At 41.2% G+C, this 22,657-nt stretch overlaps 1 protein-coding gene across 6 annotated transcripts in view; it reads right to left on the bottom strand.

Annotated features, from left to right (window-relative positions):
- The window catches only part of CPNE3 (copine 3), a 42,454-nt gene extending 19,845 nt beyond the window's left edge, over positions 1-22,609 (bottom strand). The window contains exons 1-8 of one of the 6 annotated variants that reach the window (XM_053244919.1): positions 22,179-22,609; positions 18,417-18,551; positions 17,579-17,758; positions 14,539-14,613; positions 8,740-8,811; positions 7,204-7,287; positions 6,768-6,857; positions 3,035-3,133 (exon numbers count right to left, since the gene is read on the bottom strand). In XM_053244919.1, the coding sequence (XP_053100894.1) occupies positions 3,035-3,133; positions 6,768-6,857; positions 7,204-7,287; positions 8,740-8,811; positions 14,539-14,613; positions 17,579-17,758; positions 18,417-18,548 (732 nt within the window). In that variant the 5' untranslated portion in view covers positions 18,549-18,551; positions 22,179-22,609. The remainder of the gene's footprint in view (positions 1-3,034; positions 3,134-6,767; positions 6,858-7,203; positions 7,288-8,739; positions 8,812-14,538; positions 14,614-17,578; positions 17,759-18,416; positions 18,552-22,178) is intronic. The other 5 variants (XM_053244918.1, XM_053244920.1, XM_053244914.1 and 2 more) reach the window with 5 other exon arrangements.
- Positions 22,610-22,657: the final 48 nt, after the last annotated feature.

The raw sequence follows: 22,657 nt of genomic DNA, 5'->3' as shown, positions 1-22,657 counted from the left end.
AGACTGTTACCGTTTGTTGAGGTATGCAATCACTGTTGTGTTGTCTAACTGAATTTGTGTTACCATTTTTCTGAGCACTGGTTCGAATGCCTTTAGAGCCATAAACACTGCCAGCAACTCCAAGTAATTTGTATGGCACTGGGACTGAGGTTTGGTCCATTTTTCCTGGATCTGATGTTCTCCACAATGAGCTCACCAACCCTTCAAGGAAGGCATCTGTTGTCGCCCACTGAGTCGGTGTTACAGGCTCAAATGGCACTCCCTCCAAGAGATTTTCTCCTACTGTCCACCTGTGCAGGGAGTTCAGCACAGTATGTGGAAGTATCAACTGCATCTGACTGTCCACATTGGGGCAGAAGCTCCCCAGATACCACTTCTGCAATGGTCTCATGTGTAGACGTGTGTATTGGACAGTGGCATTGCAAGATACCATTAGACCCATTAAATGCTGTATGCTTTCTGCAGGTTGTAATGGGATGAGCGTGAACTGTCGAATCGGTCCCTGATTTGCAGATAGTGTTCTACAGGCAAGTACGCTTTCTTTGCTTCCATGTCTAAAGTTGCCTCAATGAAACGTGGATGTCTTTGTGGTACTAGTTTCAACTTTTTCCAGTTGATATTGATCCCTAGATCCTGCAGCAATTGTAAAATCAAGTGGATATGCAAATGTAACTTTTCTTTGCTGTTGCTCACCAGTGATGGTCAGTTGAGGGCAACTTCACATGACATTCCACACAACTTTTAAAAGTTTTCTTCGACTCCATGTTGTCAAGGAATGGTTGGGTCAAACACCCCACAGTGTCTGTTTAAAAATCCTTGTTAAAGCCAGTTTTTATTCTTTGTGTTTAATTAATCCATTAAGGCAAAGAATGGTCTTAAGAAGTCCTGAGGTCAAAGAAGTCCATAAAAGCAATCCTAAACTCTCTTTTCTATTTCAGTTAAACCGAGGAGCCAGTAAGGAGATATTGATGCGCTGGCAGTCAAACAGAAACTGAGGAAACAGTGCCTGAGCTTTACGCCTACCAACTATTTAAACCAGCTAACAGTCCCAAAGTACCGCAGTGCCCCAACACTGGCCCGATGCAATGCCTTGGACACAGTTGTGATGGAAGGAAGATATAAAAGAACTCCATATGGAGAGTGTATTTGCCCCAGTGGCTCTGGTGAAACTGAAACGACAGCTCATGTACTCTTGTACTGTCAGTATTACTGTTATATTTGGCATAAGCTTTTCTCTCCATATAATAATAATAATTTGATTTCTATACCGCCCTTCCAAAAATGGCTCAGGGCGGTTTACAAAGAGAAACAAACAAATAAGATGGCTCCCTGTCCCCAAAGGGCTCACATTCTAAAAAAAAACCATAAGACACACACCAGTGACAGTCACTGGAGGTACTGTGCTGGGGGTGGATAGGGCCAGTTACTCTCCCCCTGCTAAATAAAGAGTCACCACAGTAAAGGTGCCTCTTTGCCCAGTTAGCAGGGGTTATGTTAGCTCATATCCAGGTGGTACTGATTCCTTTTACCTAAATTTCCTCTTGATAGATCAGAATGACTCTAGATCCTATAACACTGTTCTGTATTAATTACATAATTAAATAAAGTTCTTGCTACCTTTATACTCAGTGTCATTCTGATATTAGTGTTGATTAACTTTTATATATAGTTTTATGTTCATAGTCTTAAATTTTACCTTTTTCTACTTATTATATTAAGTAATTTTATAGAGACTCTATTTTGTAGGAGTAGATTATTGGAACTGTTTTTGTCTGTTTTGATGTTATGCTGATCAAAGACCGAAATAAAGACTATGCTAGTATGCTCTAGAAATATTCTCAGGTTGAGCTCACATTTAAGCACATTACAATTCTATTTCATGAAATTTGTTTTTTAAAATATTAAACACAGGAACATATATAAAAGCTGCATGGAAAACATTTCATGTTACAACAGATTTGTTAGCCATCTTTTGTAGGTTTCACAGAACCTTTCAAGTCTGCAACTGACAACCTACTAATGAAGCACTAGTCTTTCTGAAAAATTCAACTCACTCAGTTGAACTCAGTTGCTGGCTCAGCTATGGTGGCAAGTTGGTGACATCCCCTTCCTCAGGAAGTACTCTGTGCTACCTGAAAATATGTCCTGGAAGGCATCCCTCAAACATCTTTTCAGGTGAGAAGAAGGTTTCCAGGGGAAGAGGAGATCATTTAATGGTAGACAGGATGTCTGAGAGAGATATGCAAATCTATTCTGACATGTGATTATTGGGAATAGGATGCTAGCTTGCTACCACTCTTAAGGATGAGAACAGAGAACCAATACAATGTAGTAGTGAGAGTTTTGAAGCGATCCTGCACTGTGCTCCTTTGAGGAAGGGTAGAAAAGTAAATACTACAACCACAAAGTAAAAAAGCAATTATAATATCAAGGTGTCCACTAAGCTTTATTTGCACTAGTACTACTCTAAGAATTCTTAACTAATTTTTACAATACATTTTGTCTAATGTTCAGAGCACTTCATGTGCTCTCAGTCACTTTTAAAATAGCTCTGGAAGAGAAGACCAGTATCATCATTACTATTAGAAATATGCATATACTGCTTTTCAACAAAGTTCTCAATGCAGGTTACATAGCAAAAGATGAAGATGATGCAGACGGTTCTCTGTGCCCAAGAGGGCTCACAAACTAAAAAGAAGCACAAGAGACACCAGCAACAGCCACTGGAGGGATACTGTGCTAGGGATAGATATGGCCAGTTGCTCTGCTTCTGCTGCATATAAGAGAGCTACCACTTTAAAGGGTCTATTTCACAGGGGCTTTATCATATCATAGGTAAGGGCTGAAAAAAGAGAGAGTGGCTTGCCTAAGGCTATCCAGTGAGCACATGACAGGGCAGAGATTTGAACCAATTTGGTCTGGTGCTAACTTATCCCTTGTCACTCTTATGGGTTCAAGCTCTTTGCAGACTGGACAAAGGCATTTTAAATGTTTTTTGGGGGGTTGTTTTTAAGAGAGATACATGTGGACTTACTGGAGACTGTCGAGAAGCTTCCTTCAGTTTTGACATTGTTGTTTGAAAGGTCCCAATGAGATCATGTGACCCATCGCTGTCATAATCATAACACTCAACCTAAAAACAAAATATTCATTCAGTGTTATCCAGTAATACTATGTATATAGCAGTATCACATAATTTAATGGAGTAAAGGACAAACTCATTTGACTGAAACAAAGGAACTGATAATAGTATCAGACCTACTACGAATGCAGCAAATTAGTAGTTCATGTAAAAAAAGACAACAACCTTGGCTTACATTCTGCACAGAGTAATGCAGACTGTCCAGAACCGCCTGCATCACTGCACTGCATTTCAAACATCACCTGCAGTTTGGTCGAACAGCCTCCTTCTGCTGGAACTTAAAATTGCACAATTGTAGTTGCTGGACACCAAATCCATTATTTCGAATGGATGTAGCATCATGCAACTGCAATTGCACAATTATAACTCATGTGGACGCTGTCCACGTGTCTCATTTTCCAAGCACCTGAGCACCTACCTCTTAATAGCCTCAATGTTGCAGGTCTTTGCCAGTCCTGAACATCAACTACAAAAAATGCATTACAAGGGTGAGACTAAATGCACTAATGTAAGCTACAGACACAACACTGTGGTTTCTGTAAGGCTTTCTACTGGAAACACCAAGGATGGGTAACCTTCCTCATTTGGCTTCAACTTCACTTCTCACTTGTGTGTCCGATAATTTATTTTTAAGATTCAATGTTAAGGAATTTGTTATTCAAGCTGCTTATGACTGAGACTCTCTTTATTACTGAGATCATTACTTTAACATTATTAACAAACATGCACATGCACTCACCATCAATGCACACAACATGCAAGCACTATCATCACCAGAAAGACTTTGTGGAAAGATTTAGATGTAATGAAAGCACACAGAATTAGAGTAAAGCAGAATTCCAGGGTAGGGGAAAAGAACAGCTTATTTATGTTTCAGTATTCCCTTTTAATATATCTAAATTTTGCAATAACATTCATTATGGTGGCAATACATCAGTATATTAAGAAGCTGACCACAGATCCTTTTATTACCCAAGCTAAAATACTAACAGTTGTTTGAAGCAGTCTTCTCAAATTTGTTTGTCTGTCTGATAATTATTCATGTTTCCCAAACACAAAGGAACAGATAAATGAACGCATGCCTGCTTCCAGTAAGAGAAGCCTTCAATAATTCACTTCACACAAAGTTCAGAGATAATGTAATGAGACATGAAAGCAAGTTGTTTGTATATTATGGCTGAATACACAAACAACCATTCTAGTATATGAAAAGGCATTTGCACCAGGGAGAGCTATAAAAATCATTTTACTTACTACAATGAAATGGCCAGTTACATATGACACTGTGTGCATAAAGGTATTAAAGCATTGTTGAATCAGTCAGTACATGATAATATATGTGCCTATTATGGCAAAATAGTTTTAGCTCAAGTCATTCTTCAGATGGGTACAAGGATCTTTTGTACTTTTTCATGACTTTTCTCCATATTTTGTTTCAACGAAGGCAAGAACCAAGCTAAACACGTTTATTCAAAAGATTTTATTTTGGTTCATGCAGGGATTAGAAAAAACATGACCTTGAGAGATTTATATTGCTATGGGACTGGAATACAAAATGCTATCAATACACATAGAAATGAGCAGAACTGTCACTACAGTTTTAAATAATCCTCTTTTCTCTCTTATATTAATGAGCAAAGGGGGAAAGGTAGATAGCCCAGAATAAGCAGCTAATGAGCATTTGGCCAAAAATGAATTAAAGGTAGTAAGGTATGTCAAAATACACATGAATGAGTTGAATAAATATATTCTTCTTGAATACATAACATCAAGAGATGTGTGAGCAGGTGAAGTGGTAAATTGCTACACTTCTCTGCAAGGCTATGAACATATATTTTCTAGACAGACAATTCCATACTTGTTTATTGCCTCGTTTTCAGAATTTTATTTTTTACAGTTAGTACAATGTTGCAGCTGGAAGTAGGATAGTGAGGAAAAAAGAATGAGCATTTTCAGGAGCGTATTTAGCTGAATGGGGGGGGGGAGGGAGAAAAGAGACTATAAGGAGAGGACTAAATAAACAGGACAAACTACAGCTTAAAGAGTATCGGGTGACTGGATTATAACACAAGGAAACTACACTTGATTTCATGAAACTGTGGATGCAAATCTTCTTAGAGACTAGCTGGACACAATTGATTTAACAAGTACCATACCCATTTTCAGGTCATTCTCCTCAAGGAATGGGCAGAGTTGTTGAATCAATCGCAGCTTGTAAAAAGAACTCCTGGCCACAGCCTCAACTTGAGGCACCAGGGTAAGACCTGGGTCGAAGAGCACTCCAAGCTACAAATCTGTTCTTTTTAAGGGGAGTATAACCTTGTCCAGAACAGGAAGTTTTATCCTGTCTGACAGATTATGACCCCACCCCCAACAATGAGCACCTCTGTCTTGTTTGGATTCAGCTTCAGTTTATTATCCCTCGTCCATTCCATTACTGCCTGCAGGCAGGCATTTAAGGGGCCAATGCCATTTCCTGATATGGATGACAAGGAGAAATAGATTTGGATGTCACCAGCATAACATCCCTTCAATAGCTCAGCTGGTACAGTGAAGAATTGTAGAGGCATTGTTCCAAAGCAGGAATTCTTAGGTTGCTGGTTCGATTCCAGCTTGAAGGAGATTTGATTTTGGGAGAGCAGAGCTGGTCTTGTGATAGCAAGCATGACTTGTCTCCTTAGCTAAGCAGGGTCTGCCCTGGTTGCATACAAATGGGAGACTTGATATGTGAGCACTGTAAGATATTCTCCTTAGGGAATGGAGCCGAAGGTTCCTAAGTTCCCTCCCTGGTTTCTCCAAGATAGGGCTGAGAGAGAATCCTGCCTGCAACCCTGGAGAAGCCGCTGCTAGTCTGTGCAGACAATACTGAGCTAGATGGACCTACGGTCTGACTCAGTATATGGCAGCTTCCTATGTTGCTATTGATAACACCCAGCACCAAATGCACTGATAACCTCACCCAGCGGTTTCATGTAGATGTTAAATAGCATTGGTGATAGAATGGAGCCCTGAGGGACTCCATATAGTACCTCCTGTTTTCAAGAGCAACTGTCACCAAGCACCACCATCTGAAATCCATCCAAGACGCAGTTAACAGTGCCTCCTATACCCAAATCCCTCAAGCGATCCAGAAGAATACTACGGTCGGTGGTATCAAAAGCTACAGAGAGATCCAAAAGAACCAACAGAGCCAGACTCCCTCTGTCATTTCCCTGGCAAGGGTCATCTATCAGGCCAACCAAGGAGATCAACCCAATTACCCATCCTAAAGCCAGTTTGAAATGGGTCTAGATAATCAGTTTCCTCCAAGACCACTTGGATGAATCTCACCTCATACAGGACACTCGTCCTTAAAAAGAATATTTGACATAAGGCAAGTTACATAAGCACCACTGAAAAAAAGCAATTTACATAACCATGTCATACATCAACTCAGAGATATTAACAAATTCTCACATATCAGATGAGACTATACAGAGAGAGAAAGAGTCAATCCTATTAAACAAACTAGAGCTCATTCTTAACTTGCATATCCTCACAAATAATTATTTTAAGTGCAGAATAATCAAACATAAGTTAGTTTCATTTCAAACAACAAATGCTTGTGGCTGCCTCTGAAAGTTACCTTGATTGTTTTGTCCATATCACCATAGCATAAAGAGTTGAGAGAGATTTTAAACGGCCGCCAGACAGGATTCAAATTATTTTTAATAACCTAAAGCACATACAAATAAGACGTTTAGAAACATATCAAGTTATTTTTCATTTGATAACATTTGCTGTTCAGTAATCTAAGCAAATCATGAGACTGTTAGTGGTAAGTTAACCTATAGTAAGTAAATCTTTATTTCAGTCTCTGCCAAGCATAAAGGTTGTATGAGTAAAGGGTGTTGCCTTTACTCTAGTAGAGTATTGTGCTTTGGATTTTATTTTATTTTTTTAAGGTGCTAACCTTCTAAAAGTCAGTAGCACATGCTCTGAAAATCAGGATCATGAAAGATTCTGACATGAACCATGAACCAAGTTAGTCTAGCCTGCAAGAATGGTAAGAACCACCTTACTTCTGTTCTGTGCACCATCACCCAGTTTCCTTCAGAGGTTTGCTTGTGAAACTCCAAGTAAGGGTCAGATTTTCCAAACAAATCCTGCAATTAAATAATAGCCTACTAAGATTATCTTATGTGGAGAATTTCTGCAAACATTGTTGTATATTACCTCCTTTTCAAACTACACATATCACTTTTATCTAAGACGCAGACATTCAACCTGCATATTTCTCTTTTCCATCAGCACTGCACATAGCCTAACTGTGGCTCCTTTCAGCAATACAATTCCTACTTTTGAAAACTCAGGGAACTGAAGTTCTTGCAGTGAGATTCAGAAAAACTAAAGTGGCACAGCGCTTTCTGGAGTGTTGCTTTCAAAAAAGAGGGACTGCAGCAGAAACTGCAGTAGGACCTGATTAGGCAGTACCAGTCAAGAAACACAAGCATGCTGGGGAGCAAAGTAAGAGGAAGCTCTACACACACACACACACACACACACACACACACACACACACCTGCCCAGTTTCCATATACCAGTCACATTTGTCTTATACAAGATTTTCAGAATTACACATGCTTCTTTAGCATCAAGATGTTTGTAACCTATTTGCTGGATATGGAAAAGGCAATGGAAGACTTGATCTTGTTTGTTTCCTACCAGGGGTCAAAAAACCACCAGCTTATACACCACAGGGTTTATGTAAAGGTCAATGAGAAAATATGCATTGCAGTCACTTCTTCCATAAAAGAACTGAGAAATTTTAGTTTCTGAAACTCCATTGACGTGAAACTCATTAGTCTAAAACCACAGATATAAGCAATGATTTGTATGAGAAATCCTAAAGCAAGCACTGAAGTTCATGAAGATTACAGATTTACATAAACAAACTGTGCTCATGAACTCCCCCCTCCCCTTCCCATTGTATGCTTCACTTTAACTAATTACTATTGCTTACACAGAAGCAATCTTTTGCTGGTTTGGATACAACTATGACTTTTGCAAGCCCTTCAAACCAGGATTGCCAAGTGCAATATAATCCTGGCCTGCAGGGCTTCTTTGGTCAAAACAGCAAACTAGGGCTCCGGAAAAAGTAAAGTAATTTATTAAAAGTGGTGTATGCATATGGACAGATCATACAAGCACAGAGCTTGACTTATCTCAAGTCAGACCATTGGTTTATCTAGCTCAATGTTGTCTACACTGACTGAAAGTGGCCCTCCAAGGTTTCAGGCAGGAGTCTTTCCCAGCCTTACCTGGAGATGCCAAGGATTGAACCTGGGACATTCTACATGCAAGGCTGATGCTCTGTGGCCCCACCACTACTTGGAGTTTGGCATTACATGACTTAATGGTTAGATTCTCACAACATACGAACAAAACCATTAAGTCACCATCAAATCTTACTGCAAGGATAAGCAGCAATGTTGTGAGATACATCTATAAGGTTTCTATGTATCTGTCAAGGATTCCAACTTAATTAAGATTTTTCCTCAACTGCTTTAGCAGATCTATGAATTAAGATGATTTTGAAGTCAGACCCACTAAAGTACCTTGTTGTCCAGTTTCCTTGCTTCAACTTCAAGTATGACCACTCGGTTATCCTTTACTTCTTCAGCTGTAATCTGAGTAGACAAGATGATAAATATTCATCATGATTACACATGTAGATCTAAAATTGATCAATCAATCTTTATTGTTATGGTCAAAGACCAGCCAAAGGAAAAATACGAATACAAAACCAGTAACATTGCCAATACATCCCCCACATAATCGCCAACACATCCCCCACATAAAAAAATTTAACACAACACACAATGTAGAACTAATAGAAACAATTAAAATGAAACACCCACCGGGCTGTAATAAAACACATTAAGAAGCCTCTCTGAACAAGTGGGTTTTAAGATCTTTTTTTTAAGCATGGAGAATCTCTTCTGGGAGGGTATTCCAGAGCCCAGGGGCCACAACTGAAAATTCTCTAGTCCCTGCCAACTGTAACTCAGTCAACAGCAGAATAGCGACCAGGGCTCAAGATGATTATTAAAGAGCCCTAGTCAATGCGTATGGGCAAATGCAGTCCAACAGATACCAGGTCACAAGCCATGTAGGGCTTTAAAGGTCAACACCAGCACTTTGAATCTTCTACTATGACTACAACTACAAATATTTTTATACTGCTCCTTGACCAAACTTCTCAAAGAGATTTACATAGATTAAATAGCTAAATAAGATGGTTCCCTTTCCCCAAGAGAATCTAGCCTGGAAGCAAACTGGCAGCCAATGAAGCTGCCACAGGATGGATGGAATACTCAAAAAACAACTAGCGTCCATGGGCATTCTTGCAGCAGTATTCTTGACAAGCTGAGGCTTCCGAACTGTCTTCAAAGGAGCCCCAAGCAGAGCGTGTTGCAGTAATCCAATATGGACGTTATCAAAGGATGAATGACTGAGGTCAGGTCTGACTTCTCCAAGTAGGGTCAAAGTTGGCATACCAGCTGTAGTTGGTAAAAGTCACTCCTGCACACCACCACCACCTCAGACTCCAAGGACAGCATTGGGTCCATAAGCACCCCCAAACTGCAAACCTGGTCTTTCAGGGGGAGTATGACCTCATTCAAGACCAGATTTACCCCACCACTTGGATAATCAGTTTTATCAACCTAAACCACTTCTGTCTTATCTGGATTAGGTTTCAGTCTTAAAATGGCCCTAATTACTACAACTTACCCTCAGACAATCATTTTCATGTAACATGCGGATAAGTGCAAGTAGCCTGTGGTCTATAGTTGAAGCCTCCAATTTAGTTTCCAGCACGTGCCTTGCACATAGCTTGCCCACTATACTTAATAAACTGATTGGTCAGTAGATGGAGAGATCAGTTTTCACCCCCTTTTCGTAAAGAGGGATAAATGCTAGACCCTAAACACTAGGGATCTGCACCTAAAGAGAAGGCGGATCTTCTCCAAAACAAGGAAACCCATACTTTCTTTTTCCATGCATACCTGCATGCACAAGGTCCCAAGTTCCCTCCCAGGCATCTCCAAGATAGGGCTGAGAGAGACTCCTGCCTGCAACCTTGGAGAAAGCACTGCTAGTCTGGGTAGACAATACTGAGATAGATTGACCAATGGTACGACTCTGTATAAGGCAGCTTTTTATGTTCACCCTTCCAGACCATTTAGGGTTTTTATATGTTTTGGATCCACTGCTAAATCATAACATAACTCTCCATAACAAGAGTTTCTTGATTCCTTCTTTCAATTTTTTTTAAAAAAATTGTTAAGTGAACACTGTCCTGGTGAGCCTCAACTAATTGATGGATGATAGAATTCAACAAGCTACGGGAAACCATAACAAACTAGATGGTACTGGTTCCCCATCCAGACTAATATTATATGTATATTCTCCAGGATTATCACCTTTCACCTCCCCATTGTGTAGAAAGAGGTCCAGCCTGCTCACAAATTGCATCAAACTGAATCCCTTCCAATTCGATCTAATATCTTTAGAGTGGTGTAAGGGATTTTCTCCCTCATATATTGGCAGAACAGCATTAAAAAAGGAGTACAGGACCTCATTGCAGGGCCAATTCTTGCATTAAAACCAACTGCTACCTCTACTGAGGCATTTGGAAAGACCAAAATAAGATTGGAAATATACCCCTCTAGAGTGGGCCTGGTTTCTTGGCTCCAAGCCAGCATTCCTTGTGGAGGAAAGTAAACATTAATAAAAGACTGATGACTAAACTTGACAAAACAGGCCAGAGAGCAAGTTGCTCACAAGGAACTAACTTAATAATATCCACCTGTCACTTCATGGAGACAAGCAGAGCAAGCTCTCCCCTAGGTCTACCCCTCTCCACTACAGAAAACAGCCTGCAGGTCACATACAATGCACCCATAAATCAATACCACCTCACAGGCCCAAATCTCTTATATTAAATATCAAATGAAGTTATATAATCAATAAGCAAGGTATCCAAACTCTCAGGGGTCCAACCAGCAACATTCCAGGAAAGAGGGCTGATGGAGACATAATGCCTAGACTATCAATCAGTATATTCCATGGGGGCCCCCTCATACTCTAGAATGATCCAAGGATTCCCCTTTCAAATCATGCAGTAAGATGCCCTCCAAGAAAGCAGGATGCTTCTTACTTTAGGTGGGCATGAGGCTCCATGGAGACGCATGGAAGACAGGCAAGGTGGATATAACTAAATCCAGCACATTGCTATGTCTCCGGGTGGGAGAATTAGGCAAATCAATCAGATTGTCATTAGAAGCTGAAAAATCAAGGTCAATTTTACTCAATGAGCCATCTTCCCGGACAGTCAAAAGAGTCTCATCTATCTCAGCATCCTCAAAAGCAACCAATTCCATTGAGTGGCAGACAAGGCTTGGCTCACATTAATCAATTGGTCTTTCCACTTTGTCAGCTCTGCTAATCCCATCTGCTTTTGCCAACATATCTTCCAGATTTAATAGATTTCCCATTTCTCAGGAGACAATCTTGTAGGAAGCATCCAGACTTTGAGTTGAGATGTTATTGGGGGTGGGGATTGTTGTTGGAACTAATATAGCCTTGGGGCTGCAGTGGCATTATAAGTCCATCCAATGAGCCATTTTGTGTTCCTTTCTCAGGAAAGAAAACTTTAAGGAGTTCCACCACAGGGCATACATTCTACAAAGAAATCCTAAGGCCCTCCAAACTACACAAAAATATGATTTCCCTCTTCCATTAGTGTCACTCCTAATAGGTTAAGAAATCTTGAATGAACTAAAGCATCTGAGGCTTTCAGCTCAGTTACAGTTTACACTTCATTTATCTATGCCATAAGATAGGGCCACAGTTTTGTAACAATGCCAATATAACTCATAGGTTCAAGGCCAGAACAAGCAGCTGCACCATCTGAGCTCTCAGATAACAATGAACACTCATCTTGAACTGACTGAGTGAAAGTTAAGAGAACTCTCATCCAGGCCACCGTAATAGGAAGCCTTTCCACTCTCTAAAGATCCACAGGGCAATATCGGCACTGTAATAATTGACTCAATGAATAGATAGTAGTTCTTTTAGTTATCCAACTCCCCTTATTAATATCATTAAATGCAATAAACAGCACTAGCTGATTATTTTGTAGATGGTGTACAATCCCAGCCATCTCTCCCCTCCGACTGTAAGCTATTGCCAGTAGGGGTGTGCTCAAACCGCGATTCAAGCACCAATTGGAGCCCCGGTTGGAAGCAGGAGTTTTAAGAAAGAGGAGAGCAGATCCTTACCTGCTCTCTGCCACCCCATGCAGCTTCCCATGCGTGGGTGCAATGTGCATGCTGGTGCCATTTAGGGGTACTTGGGCCTTGTGCTGCCCCAGCAGGAAGCTGCATGGAGTGGTGGAGAGCAGGTAAGGACTGGCTCTCCTCTTTCTTAAAGCTCCCAATCGCAGTTCAAGCATACCCCTATTTCCTATCTGCAGAACCTGACACTCTTTTACTCAACCAAGTTGTTGCTTTGATGTTGTTCATGCCACTGCCTTCTTTTGGGCCCACTATGGATAAGGAGTCCAAATATTGCTGGGAGAAGACATCAAAGGCAATCCTAAAGTAATACTAACAAGATTAAGCCGATTGAAAATATAAACAGTCTTTGCCCTAGAAGGGGGTGCATGGAACACAAAATGCTCAGGATGTTCTGTTGGAGTAACCAGGGAGCCAGTTGCTCTGATGTAATCAACTCCGTTCCAGACTGAACATCCCAGCTGCCATTTTGGACTTTAAAATGGCCGTCGTGCATGCCCAGCCACCATTTTGGAACCCAAAATGGTGGCAGAACAGGTTGGGATGTTCCAGCTAGAACGGGGCTGTTCTGTTCCGAGCTTGGAACATCCTGAATCAGGACATTCTGCTCATCCCTAGTAAGCAAGCACTGGTAAATCATAGAGTTGGGGGGGGGCGCGTTCTGGGGGCCTTGAGCTTAGTCTGCCTCCCCAGAAGGGTACCCACCAAGGTGGCAAGCCCAATTCAGTAAAAAGCTGTTCATTCCCCCACAAGAGTCTTCTCCAGCCAAGGAGATAAGGAAAGCAGATGGTAAACATGGCTCTGATTCCAACACCTCATATTTTTTTGGGGAAGCAAACACAGATAGTGCACTTATAGTTTCCTTCAGAAACAATAAATCAATATACAGCTGTTTAGCTCATTTTAATGGCAAATCAGGGTTTGTTCTCCCTCCCCACATAATCACCAGCTGCAACGAAGTCCTTAGGATTAATTGTCTTTGGCAAGCACAGTTCCTTTGGCAGCAGCAACCACAACAATCCTCCAAACCAAATATACTTAATCTAAGATAAGATAAAATAAAAAAAACTCTACTAACAACTTTTTAAAAAGTCTACTAAAAAGACAGTCAGGCAGGGAAGCAAACAAACAACTGGACTAACAGAGCTATAATTCCAAGCTGTACCTCTGTCGCAGTCTTAACTCTCCCTCGAGGGTTCTACTAAAGTTTAACCATTAATTCTTTTATGGATTTTAAGATGAAAAATATAACCATTCTAAAGGGTTCTTCAAGAAGCAAGCATTGCATTTCTACTACTTTTTAAAAAAAGAATATATTTATAGTTGGGCCTTTATGAGTGGAATGACATTCAGCTAATGGAAATGGTGAAAATGTGCATATCAGACTGAGAACTGCTTTTTAATATAAGACAATTAAGATTTTATCGTCACAAAGGGAAAGCCATTCTCTCTTCTCCCATTTAAGAACATTAAAGCTTGAGTGCACCTAATGGGCTGACTCTCTTCATCTGAACAAAAGACTGACTATATCACATGACAAACTGCTTTTGAAAATTCTTCTCAGTGGTGAGAGCGGTTTGCCATGCAGAACTTTGGGCTGCTGTTTGGATAGTACCAATCAAGAACTTCCTTGATCGTGTAAAAGTAGTGATGTAGTTCTTTGGATGCAGGTCATAGTTCTGTAAATTTTCAAAGGATTTGCCACATAGAAACAAAAAATGTGTGAACAGTCCAGATAAAGTGAAGCAATCAACTATACTTAGGCACACAGTAAAGTACATTATAGGAATGTCCTAAGCATGCTTACTAAGAAGTCAATCGTACCGTATTCAATATTACTTACTCCTATTCAACAGTGCATAGGATTGCAGGTTTAATTCCATTAATTTCAACGGATTCTCAAACTTAAAGTTTTTGTTGATTGTCTTCATATTGTTCTGGCCAGCATATATTGTGGGGGGGAGGGGAGGAGAGAGAGTGTGACAATAGAGCCCAAGGATATTTTTTTTTGTTCAGACTGGCATACCAAAGAGGAAACAAACTACATTTTCATACCGTAATTCTTCCTTTTCCTGCAGGTCTGCCATTTTTCAGCACTAGCGGCCTGGTGATTGTCTTGCTAGAAACAATCTGTTAACACATGCAAATATCCAGAATAGTTACAGATAAATAAATTTTCTAATCCACAGTACTTGGTAAGTGGTTATTTATTAAGAACTCCTAAAGTAAAACAGAGGGTGGAGGTGGGGGGATTACAGTGGGCAGCTTTCAGGCTAGCACTTGTGTGAAAGGAAGGTGTTCCATTTGTGAAGGGAGGCAGGGACAATTTTTGAAAACCTGTGTGTAGAGATGTGAAGGCCTGGTGGGGAGGACACAGCCCCCGCCCTGAAGAACTTTGTATTTCCCCCCCAAAATCGAATGAAATGTTTTCTTTTGGAATCATGAATAAAAGAGTTAGGAGGTGTTCAGATATATTCAGATAAGGAAAGGTGTTCTGGCCTTTACTCTCCCAAGCTTCTTGCTTGTTTCAGATTCCTCCATCATCTACAGCAGGGCTGCTCAACTTCGGCCCCAGAGTTCCCTCTAATTATTTTCATCAATGAGTGGAATGAGGTTGGTTCTGGGCAGCAGTATCAAGGAGGTGTGCACACATATGCATTATTATGTATCACTATAGATACAACATGCATGTGCACACACAAATACTGAAGGACAGAAGTGTATTTTACCATTTGAATCTATTTATGAAATTATAATATAAAAGATAATTTATTCTATCTATAAAATTGGGATTTATAACTTTATAGTGCCAAACTAAGTATTCTAGCTTTGGGTATGAAGCTGAGCTCTTAAGATTCCTTAAGGACAAAATTTATTCTGTCTGAGCTTTTCTAAAAGTAGTGTCTTCTTGATATAGTGATTGGTTTTGACCTATAGGTTAGGCTCCTACTTGCTGTACTCTCTTCTCTGTCACTTATCAAAATTTGATAATTCTCGGGAATGGTGCTAGATTCCCTGAGTAGACTAGATCTGGAATAACTGGATCACATACAGAACAAAAACCTTCAATTAATTTACTAGGAAATATATTTATAGCTGTTTCTGTTACTTAAACGTGAGTCTCTAAGAGTCTTTTTCTTCTTCTTCAGAAAAATCATATTAACTATTACTAGCCAACCCGTACAGAGCATCTGCGTGCTATTTGGGGCCGGTTGTTCCCCCGCCCCCCGTCCCACTCTCTCTTGCCCTCCCTTCCCCCCCACCCCACTCTCTCTTGCCTCCCCCCTGCCCCACTCTCTTGCCACATTCTCCCTCACCCCCTCCCCACTCTTGCCCCTCCCTCTCCCCACTCTCTCTTGCCGTCTCTTCCCTTCCATTCTTCTCTTCCCTGCCCCACACCCCCACCTGCACTGAGCAACTTACAGCTGGACTTCACTGCCGCCACAGCCAGGCCCTCATTACTGGGCGGCAGAGGGCCGGAAAGGACCCTGCCGCCGCCATTCCACCTCCCAAGCAGCGAATTGGGGAGTCCTGCTGCCCATTTCCCTCCCGCCCCAGGCTGTGAGCAGCCAGGTCCTACTTACTGGGCAGCAGAGGGCCGAAAAGGGCCCCACCGCCGCCATTCCTCCTCCTGAGCGGCGAACTGGGGAGTCCCACCACCCGTTTTCCTCTGGCCCCAAGCTGCCTCACTCTCTTCCCTGCCCCCTTTCCCTCTCGCCGGTGCCTCCTCTCCCCTCACCTGTGCCTGGCTGTCCCGCCACTGCCTCCTGCTCCCAGCGGCAAGGCCAGGCCAGGCCACCATCACCGCTGCCTCCTCCTCCCCAGGGATGGCCTGACCAGGCCATACCTCCACCTCCCAGCGGCGAGCCGAGACCGCCTCCTGAGGCTGTTTTGCGGCCCACCGCTGCAGCCATTTTCTCTTGCCCACAAGGGTTGTCTAAATGCAGACGTTTTCATAAGTCATTAAGATGTAATGTCACCACATGTACTGGCAATAAGACCATTACGCCTGGTGGCAACTCTGAACCGGGCCTTCTCTACTGCTCCTGGCCTACGGAATGCACTCCCAGCAGATATCCACAGTTTAGGCTCGCTGTTGGCCTTTAAGAGAGCCCTAAATACTTTCTTGTTTGGCGTGGCCTTCCAAGGTTTTTGAATTGTTTTAAAGTATTTTTAATTGTTTTAAATTGTGTTAAATTGTTTTTATATTATTTTAATAAGTAGTGTGTTTTAAATGAGGTTTGTTTTTATGATTTTTAAACTAGTTGTGAACTTCCCAGAGCCTCAGGATGGAGCAGTTCATAAATGTAATAAATAGTCAAGATGATAAAAATGAAGGCACAGAAGAAGCAGGAACTGCTGAAAGTGATACAGTATTTCTAAGTGTAATATATCAAACATGTTGTTACAAGCAAAGCAGGTTATATATAATAAATGCTCCTAAAGAAACAATGTTACCTTAAAACCATAAAGGGTGCTAGAAAAGAAGTATTGCATATATTTCAATTTCCCCCCAAATTTCCATTTTTTTCTTTTTAAACCCTCCCGGGTTTTTCCCCATGATTTTAAAATTTCCAGAAATTTTACATCCTCCCCGCAAAATAAGTGATGTGAGGCCACAGAAAGTAGATCCTGCCTCACTATATAACCCCTATTAACTAGGCAAATAAGCACCTTTCTAAGTGGTGGTTCTCTTATTTAGCAGGGGGAGAGCAACTGTCCCTATTCAACCCTAGCACAGCATCCCTCCAGTAGCTGTTGCTGTTGTCACTATTTCCTCTTAAACTATGAATCCCTTTGCTGTGTCTATCTCTTTGAAACCCTTTTATAATCCTAACTATCTCAGAGAAACTACCTAAGAAAATAATCCACTGGTTTTCCCCTCTGAAAAGCAGCATTTATCAAATGAGAACAGAACGCCATTATGGTTTCTGTTTTTGCAGAATATCCATACTGAGAACTAAGTTAATACCAGTATAAAGAGAGTTTCAAATGAATGTCATATCTATAGACAGAACCAAAATAATTGTAACTGGAGCAACTAGCACAACCCTCTGAATGCTACAAAGAATATCTAAGACCTATTTGCACTTACCTGCCCCAGTGTGCATTCAAATTCTCCTAAGAAGTCATCATCACTCAGCTCAACAGTTGCATTGTCGATGTCATATACCCCAAATCTGAGCTTCTGAACTAGCTCAAAGTAATAATCAATGAGGAATTTCTTGGAAAACTTGGGGTCCAAACAGTTCTTGACCCTTTCTGTGCGAGAAACCTATAAATAAGACATGGAAGCTCATCACACAATGATTCATAGAAACAAACCCACTTCTCACAGCTGGCTTTAAACTTTGAGCATCTGAAAGGGATAGGAAAATGGTGCTAAATTTATAAAATTATATCTTGTTGGACACTGAAGAGAGGGTAAAAAACCACCAAATCAGCCTTGGTATAAGAGATGCAATAAAAATGCTGATGGTAGACCATAGTTACATCATTCTTATTTTTATTACTATTATTTCTATTTTTATTCTCTTAGGTTTAGTACATTCTTTTAATATACCCAATTTCCTTTGGCCAGTAAAAAGATTTTCTAATAAAAATATGCAAATCAAGCAAGAGAAGAGAGGGAGCTTGTTCTTAAAGACTGATTGGATACATGTAAATCTTATTAAGCCATGGGTGTGACTAATGAAACAAATGTCATTTGAAAGAAGTTGGTCTTCATACCTGAAGTACGCTTCAGGTATGAAGACCAACTTCTTTCAAATGACACTTGTTGAAGTGTCTGAAGGGAGAATACCAGAAATTAATGTTTTCTGATATACATGATAAAAACTGGATTAAAATGAGGAACTTTACTAGCCAGTAATCAGATTGTATTAAACCTCTCTAAGTATCAGAGGGATTTTAGAAGCATCAACATCCTATACCTCATACCACTGCTGCCCACTTGTATGCTGAAGCAGCACACACAGTGGGTCCGATTTGGAGCCAACATCTTTATCCAGGAGATTGCTGCAGGAGATGGTCAGCTCCACCTTTGTTACACATTGTGCCGCCATCTGCTACAGCAGACAAGAAAACAAGCATCATTTAATGTTCATGAAAGCAAAAATTGTTCTAATACTACACAGTCCAAGACCACAATAGATGTAACATAGATTTAAGCAAGCTTAAGCACAATAAAGTAAATGTTGGATTGTGTTCTAACCATACACTGACAAATCATATATCACAGAATTGCAAGAACACAGCAAGACAGAACTTCTTATGCATAAGCCATCTGGAAGAAAAGGAATATGTAACATCCATTATCATCTAACAATGTTACTGATCTAGTTTCATGCCTACGAAACAGATTTTTCTTTAAAAATTAAAGAAAGCTCTATTTTAAAATAGACAAGGGTTTTTTCTCAAAATATTACAATTACTAAACAAAGCATAATGTCTTTTAATCTCACATTTATCAACCATTGTTAAGATACAATGCAAGTAAATATATATTTGAAGAACTACATCAGTAGTCCAAAATATTCTGGAATAAAAATACTTCTACCCTCAGAGCAATGCATTACTCTACAGGTGCTTGCAACTCGCAAAGGAACAGCTTCCTCCTGGGAAACTGGTAATCCCCAATACTGTGAGTAGAGGAAGCATTTTCTGCTTCCCCACAGATGAATTCCCATACACACAAACATTCATAAGCAGGGGAGACAGAGGCCACACACTTCAAATATTAACTAAATGAACATGTTAACTTGCTTAACAGGTCTAAATACTGTATCATTTCTTTTAGAGCCACAAAATAACCTCCACCTCATTGATATCTTGAGAACTACGGCAGAACAGCAATGTCATAGGTGCAGGCCAGAAATGTCTCTCTGAAGTGGTTTATTTTTACAACTATTCCCAGAATTTATTATGGACCATGCTAACCCAGGTCAAAGCAAGAGTCTTCTATTGAATTATATAGAAAAGACTTTGAAGAAGGTAGTCAGAATGAATGGGCTGATGAAAATGTATACCCCAATAAATCTTTTAAAGTGACACAAGACAGCTTGTTTCTATTGATTTGTCAATAGATATTAGATGATGTCACCGTGCTTTGATAAACATGCTTGAAGTTAATTGTGAGTCTTAAGCAAAACAGGTCATAAACCATAGGTCAGTACAGATTACGCTAAGGCTTGGAAAATATCCAACATGTAGTCAATTTGCATCCGATATTACAGGGCTTGACTAATCCCAGACATCTAGGAATTCTGTAGTACCTAGTGTAGAACATACAAAGGTAGATTGAGCTGGTAATTTTTATTTTTTTCGGCAGCCTTTTTCTGCTTCAAATACATTACTTTTAAAGGGATAAAGAAAGGTCCATTTATCCTTCACCTTCCACAGTACCCATTGCTAACTTTATTACTGTATGTAAGCTGCTTTGGGTGATCCTTCTGGGCCGAGAGATGGAACAAATTCAGCCAAATATATTATAACCACCTATGGTGCTCCTTTTGTTTTTATTTTAGGACAGCTGGTGGCAAGGCAAATCAGCATCCTGACTTGCTGAACCAAAAATGTTTGCAAGACCTACATGCAGTTTTTAAAGATTCACTTCCTGCAGGTGCCCAGAGGAAGTACATTGGACCTATAAACTAGAATCAGTCCCTGGATTCTAGCTCATTGCAGATTCCGATTACATCCCAAAATTGCAAAGTCTTATCTTCACTGCTACTTTTACCATTTATCATAACATCATGAACCTAACAATTCCCATAAATAGGACCTGATGGAGATAGCAGATTACTGTGCAGTCACCTCCCCTCCCTCACACACCACCACACTACCTCTATACAAGTCAGAGAGCACCTTTCCCTACATAATTTACCACTTTCATACAAAAATGGGGCTTAGACAGATTCATGGAGGATAAGTCCATCAATAGCTATTAGCTATATGGGACCTCCAGGTTCAGAGGCAGTATACCACTTATCTTGAATTTAATTGCTGCGATATAGAGTTAGATCATCATCCGGCATAAGGAAGTTGCTGTTTTTTCGGGTTAATTGCTGTGAGACTGCTCCCCCTGCTGTTTACATTTTCAGTTAGACTTGCCTGAATGGAGGCATTTTGCTGCTGTTGAGCAGCTAGTCCGGAAAGCGCTCTGATGAAAGCTATTGTCATCATGCTGCTAGTGTGTTTTCCAGAGACATCTGGTTGGCCATGAGGAAAAGCAAGATGCTGGACCAGATGGACTGACCCAGCGGGACTCCTGCATTCTTTACCCATAATGTAGGCTGTTTTATTATGTTGACTGTACACACGTACATTAGAGAAATTGCAGAGTGAGCTGCCTTCTATAGCGTCAGATCATGGGTTCATCCTGCTCAGTATTGTCTACACCGGGCCTACTCAACTTAGTCCACCCCCAGCTGTTTTTGGACTGCAACTCCCACAATCCCCAGCCACAGTGGCCAATAGCCAGGGATTATGGGAGTTGTAGGCCAACATCTGCAGGACAGAAGTTGAGCAGAGGCTCTCCAAGGTTTCAGAGAAAAGTCTCTCCCAGCCCAACCTGGAGATGCCAGGGATTGAACAGGAGTCTTTCTGTTTGCAAAGCAGATGCTCTGCCACTGAGCTGTGGCCCTCACATACACACAATGAGAAACATATGTTTGCAATTATCATACAAGGTTGCTTCACACTGTATGTAGCAATTGTGTTTGCTGGAACTGCACTGTGTTTTCCACTGTATACTTGCAAAACAAGGAAAAACACATGTCTAAGGACTCAGGAGCACAGAGAGTCCTAACTGGCCAGATCCATTACCTATCCCACTGTATACTTAAGGACATATCTGCCCTTCACACATTTATTGTGAAAAAAGTCTAGTGCAACACCAGCACAGCAAACACATTTGCTGTGCAAAGCAGCTCTGTGTAATGATCCAGACATGAGGCACTTCCTAAACAGAAAACATTCAATGCCTGGAGCAGGCCTTGCATACCTTCAGAGCCACACCCACTGCACAGCCAGTCTACACCACAGTAGTCCACAATATACACCCCAAATTTATGGCTATCTACAAAATGGACCAAACTTGCAGGGTTTTTTTTTTTTTTTTTTGCCTGCAAGCCTTTATTTCTGAGGTCCCTTCAAAGGTAAGATAATTTACCTTTATCTTAGGTAAATGCATCACCTAAGAACAAACTAGGGCACTGTTATGTGGAGACACTCTCCAAATCCATCCACAAGCAACCCCCCCCAAACAAAGCCCCACCTGGTTTTTTGTTTTAAAGAAGAGAATCAAGGCTACTCCTTGTGCCCGTTGACAAGAATCAAACAACTCTGTTCAAATTAAAAAAGACACCAGGAGTGGAAGATTAACTTGGATAGAAAGTTTCCAAGTTTTTTCGGTAAAGACATTTCTGTGAAATGCAAACATAAGTCCCATCAGAGGTTTGCCTTCACTGCACATTTTGGTTACTTTGGGAGCTTCACCACGAGCTTCACCACAAAGCGAGAGAAAGGAGTTATTAGCTTGTGTCTACCCCACAGCATGTTCCCACTTCCCCAAATTTCTCTCACTCCCAGGCGCCATCACCCATCAAGGGTCACAATCCCCAAATGCCACGGAAAAGCACCAGCAACCCGCACTACAGCTACCACCTGCCCTCGCTTCTCCCTCTCGCACACACCTCCTGCCTCAGCTACTCCCCAGCTTACATCAACGGCGTACTAGGCGCTGTCCAAAAGATGCACACAGAGCAGCGCACCCCCTCCGTAAGCAGCGCTTCCCAAGCAGCAGGGCCTCACTCAGCTCCCAGTCCACGAGGGTGAGGCAACGCAAGTGGGAATGATACTAAGAAGACAGGCCTTCCAAGCGCCTAACCTGGGGTGCCGCCTCCACCAGCCGCCCCTCAGAAGTTGTGTAACGTAGAAGGTAAGCGCAGGAGCGAACTGCACGCAGCGCATGCGCAAGTCTCCTTCACACTCCCTTCCTCTGCGCTCGGTTTTTCCCTTCGCGGCGCTGTGAAGGCGATCCGCGTCACGTGACGTCGCCAGGTTTCCACCTTTCTTTTCCCGGAATTACTCTGTTACGTCATCAGGGAGGGTCGCACGCGGGAAATCCTAGAGCGCTGGTTGCTAAGCAACAGCTTTAGAGAATTCCGACCCT

The sequence above is a fragment of the Hemicordylus capensis genome, chromosome 4 (assembly GCF_027244095.1).
Source record: "Hemicordylus capensis ecotype Gifberg chromosome 4, rHemCap1.1.pri, whole genome shotgun sequence".
Lineage (NCBI taxonomy): Eukaryota > Metazoa > Chordata > Lepidosauria > Squamata > Cordylidae > Hemicordylus > Hemicordylus capensis.
The sequence above is the reverse complement of the archived record's forward strand: the minus strand, read 5'-3'. Positions and strand labels throughout refer to the sequence as shown.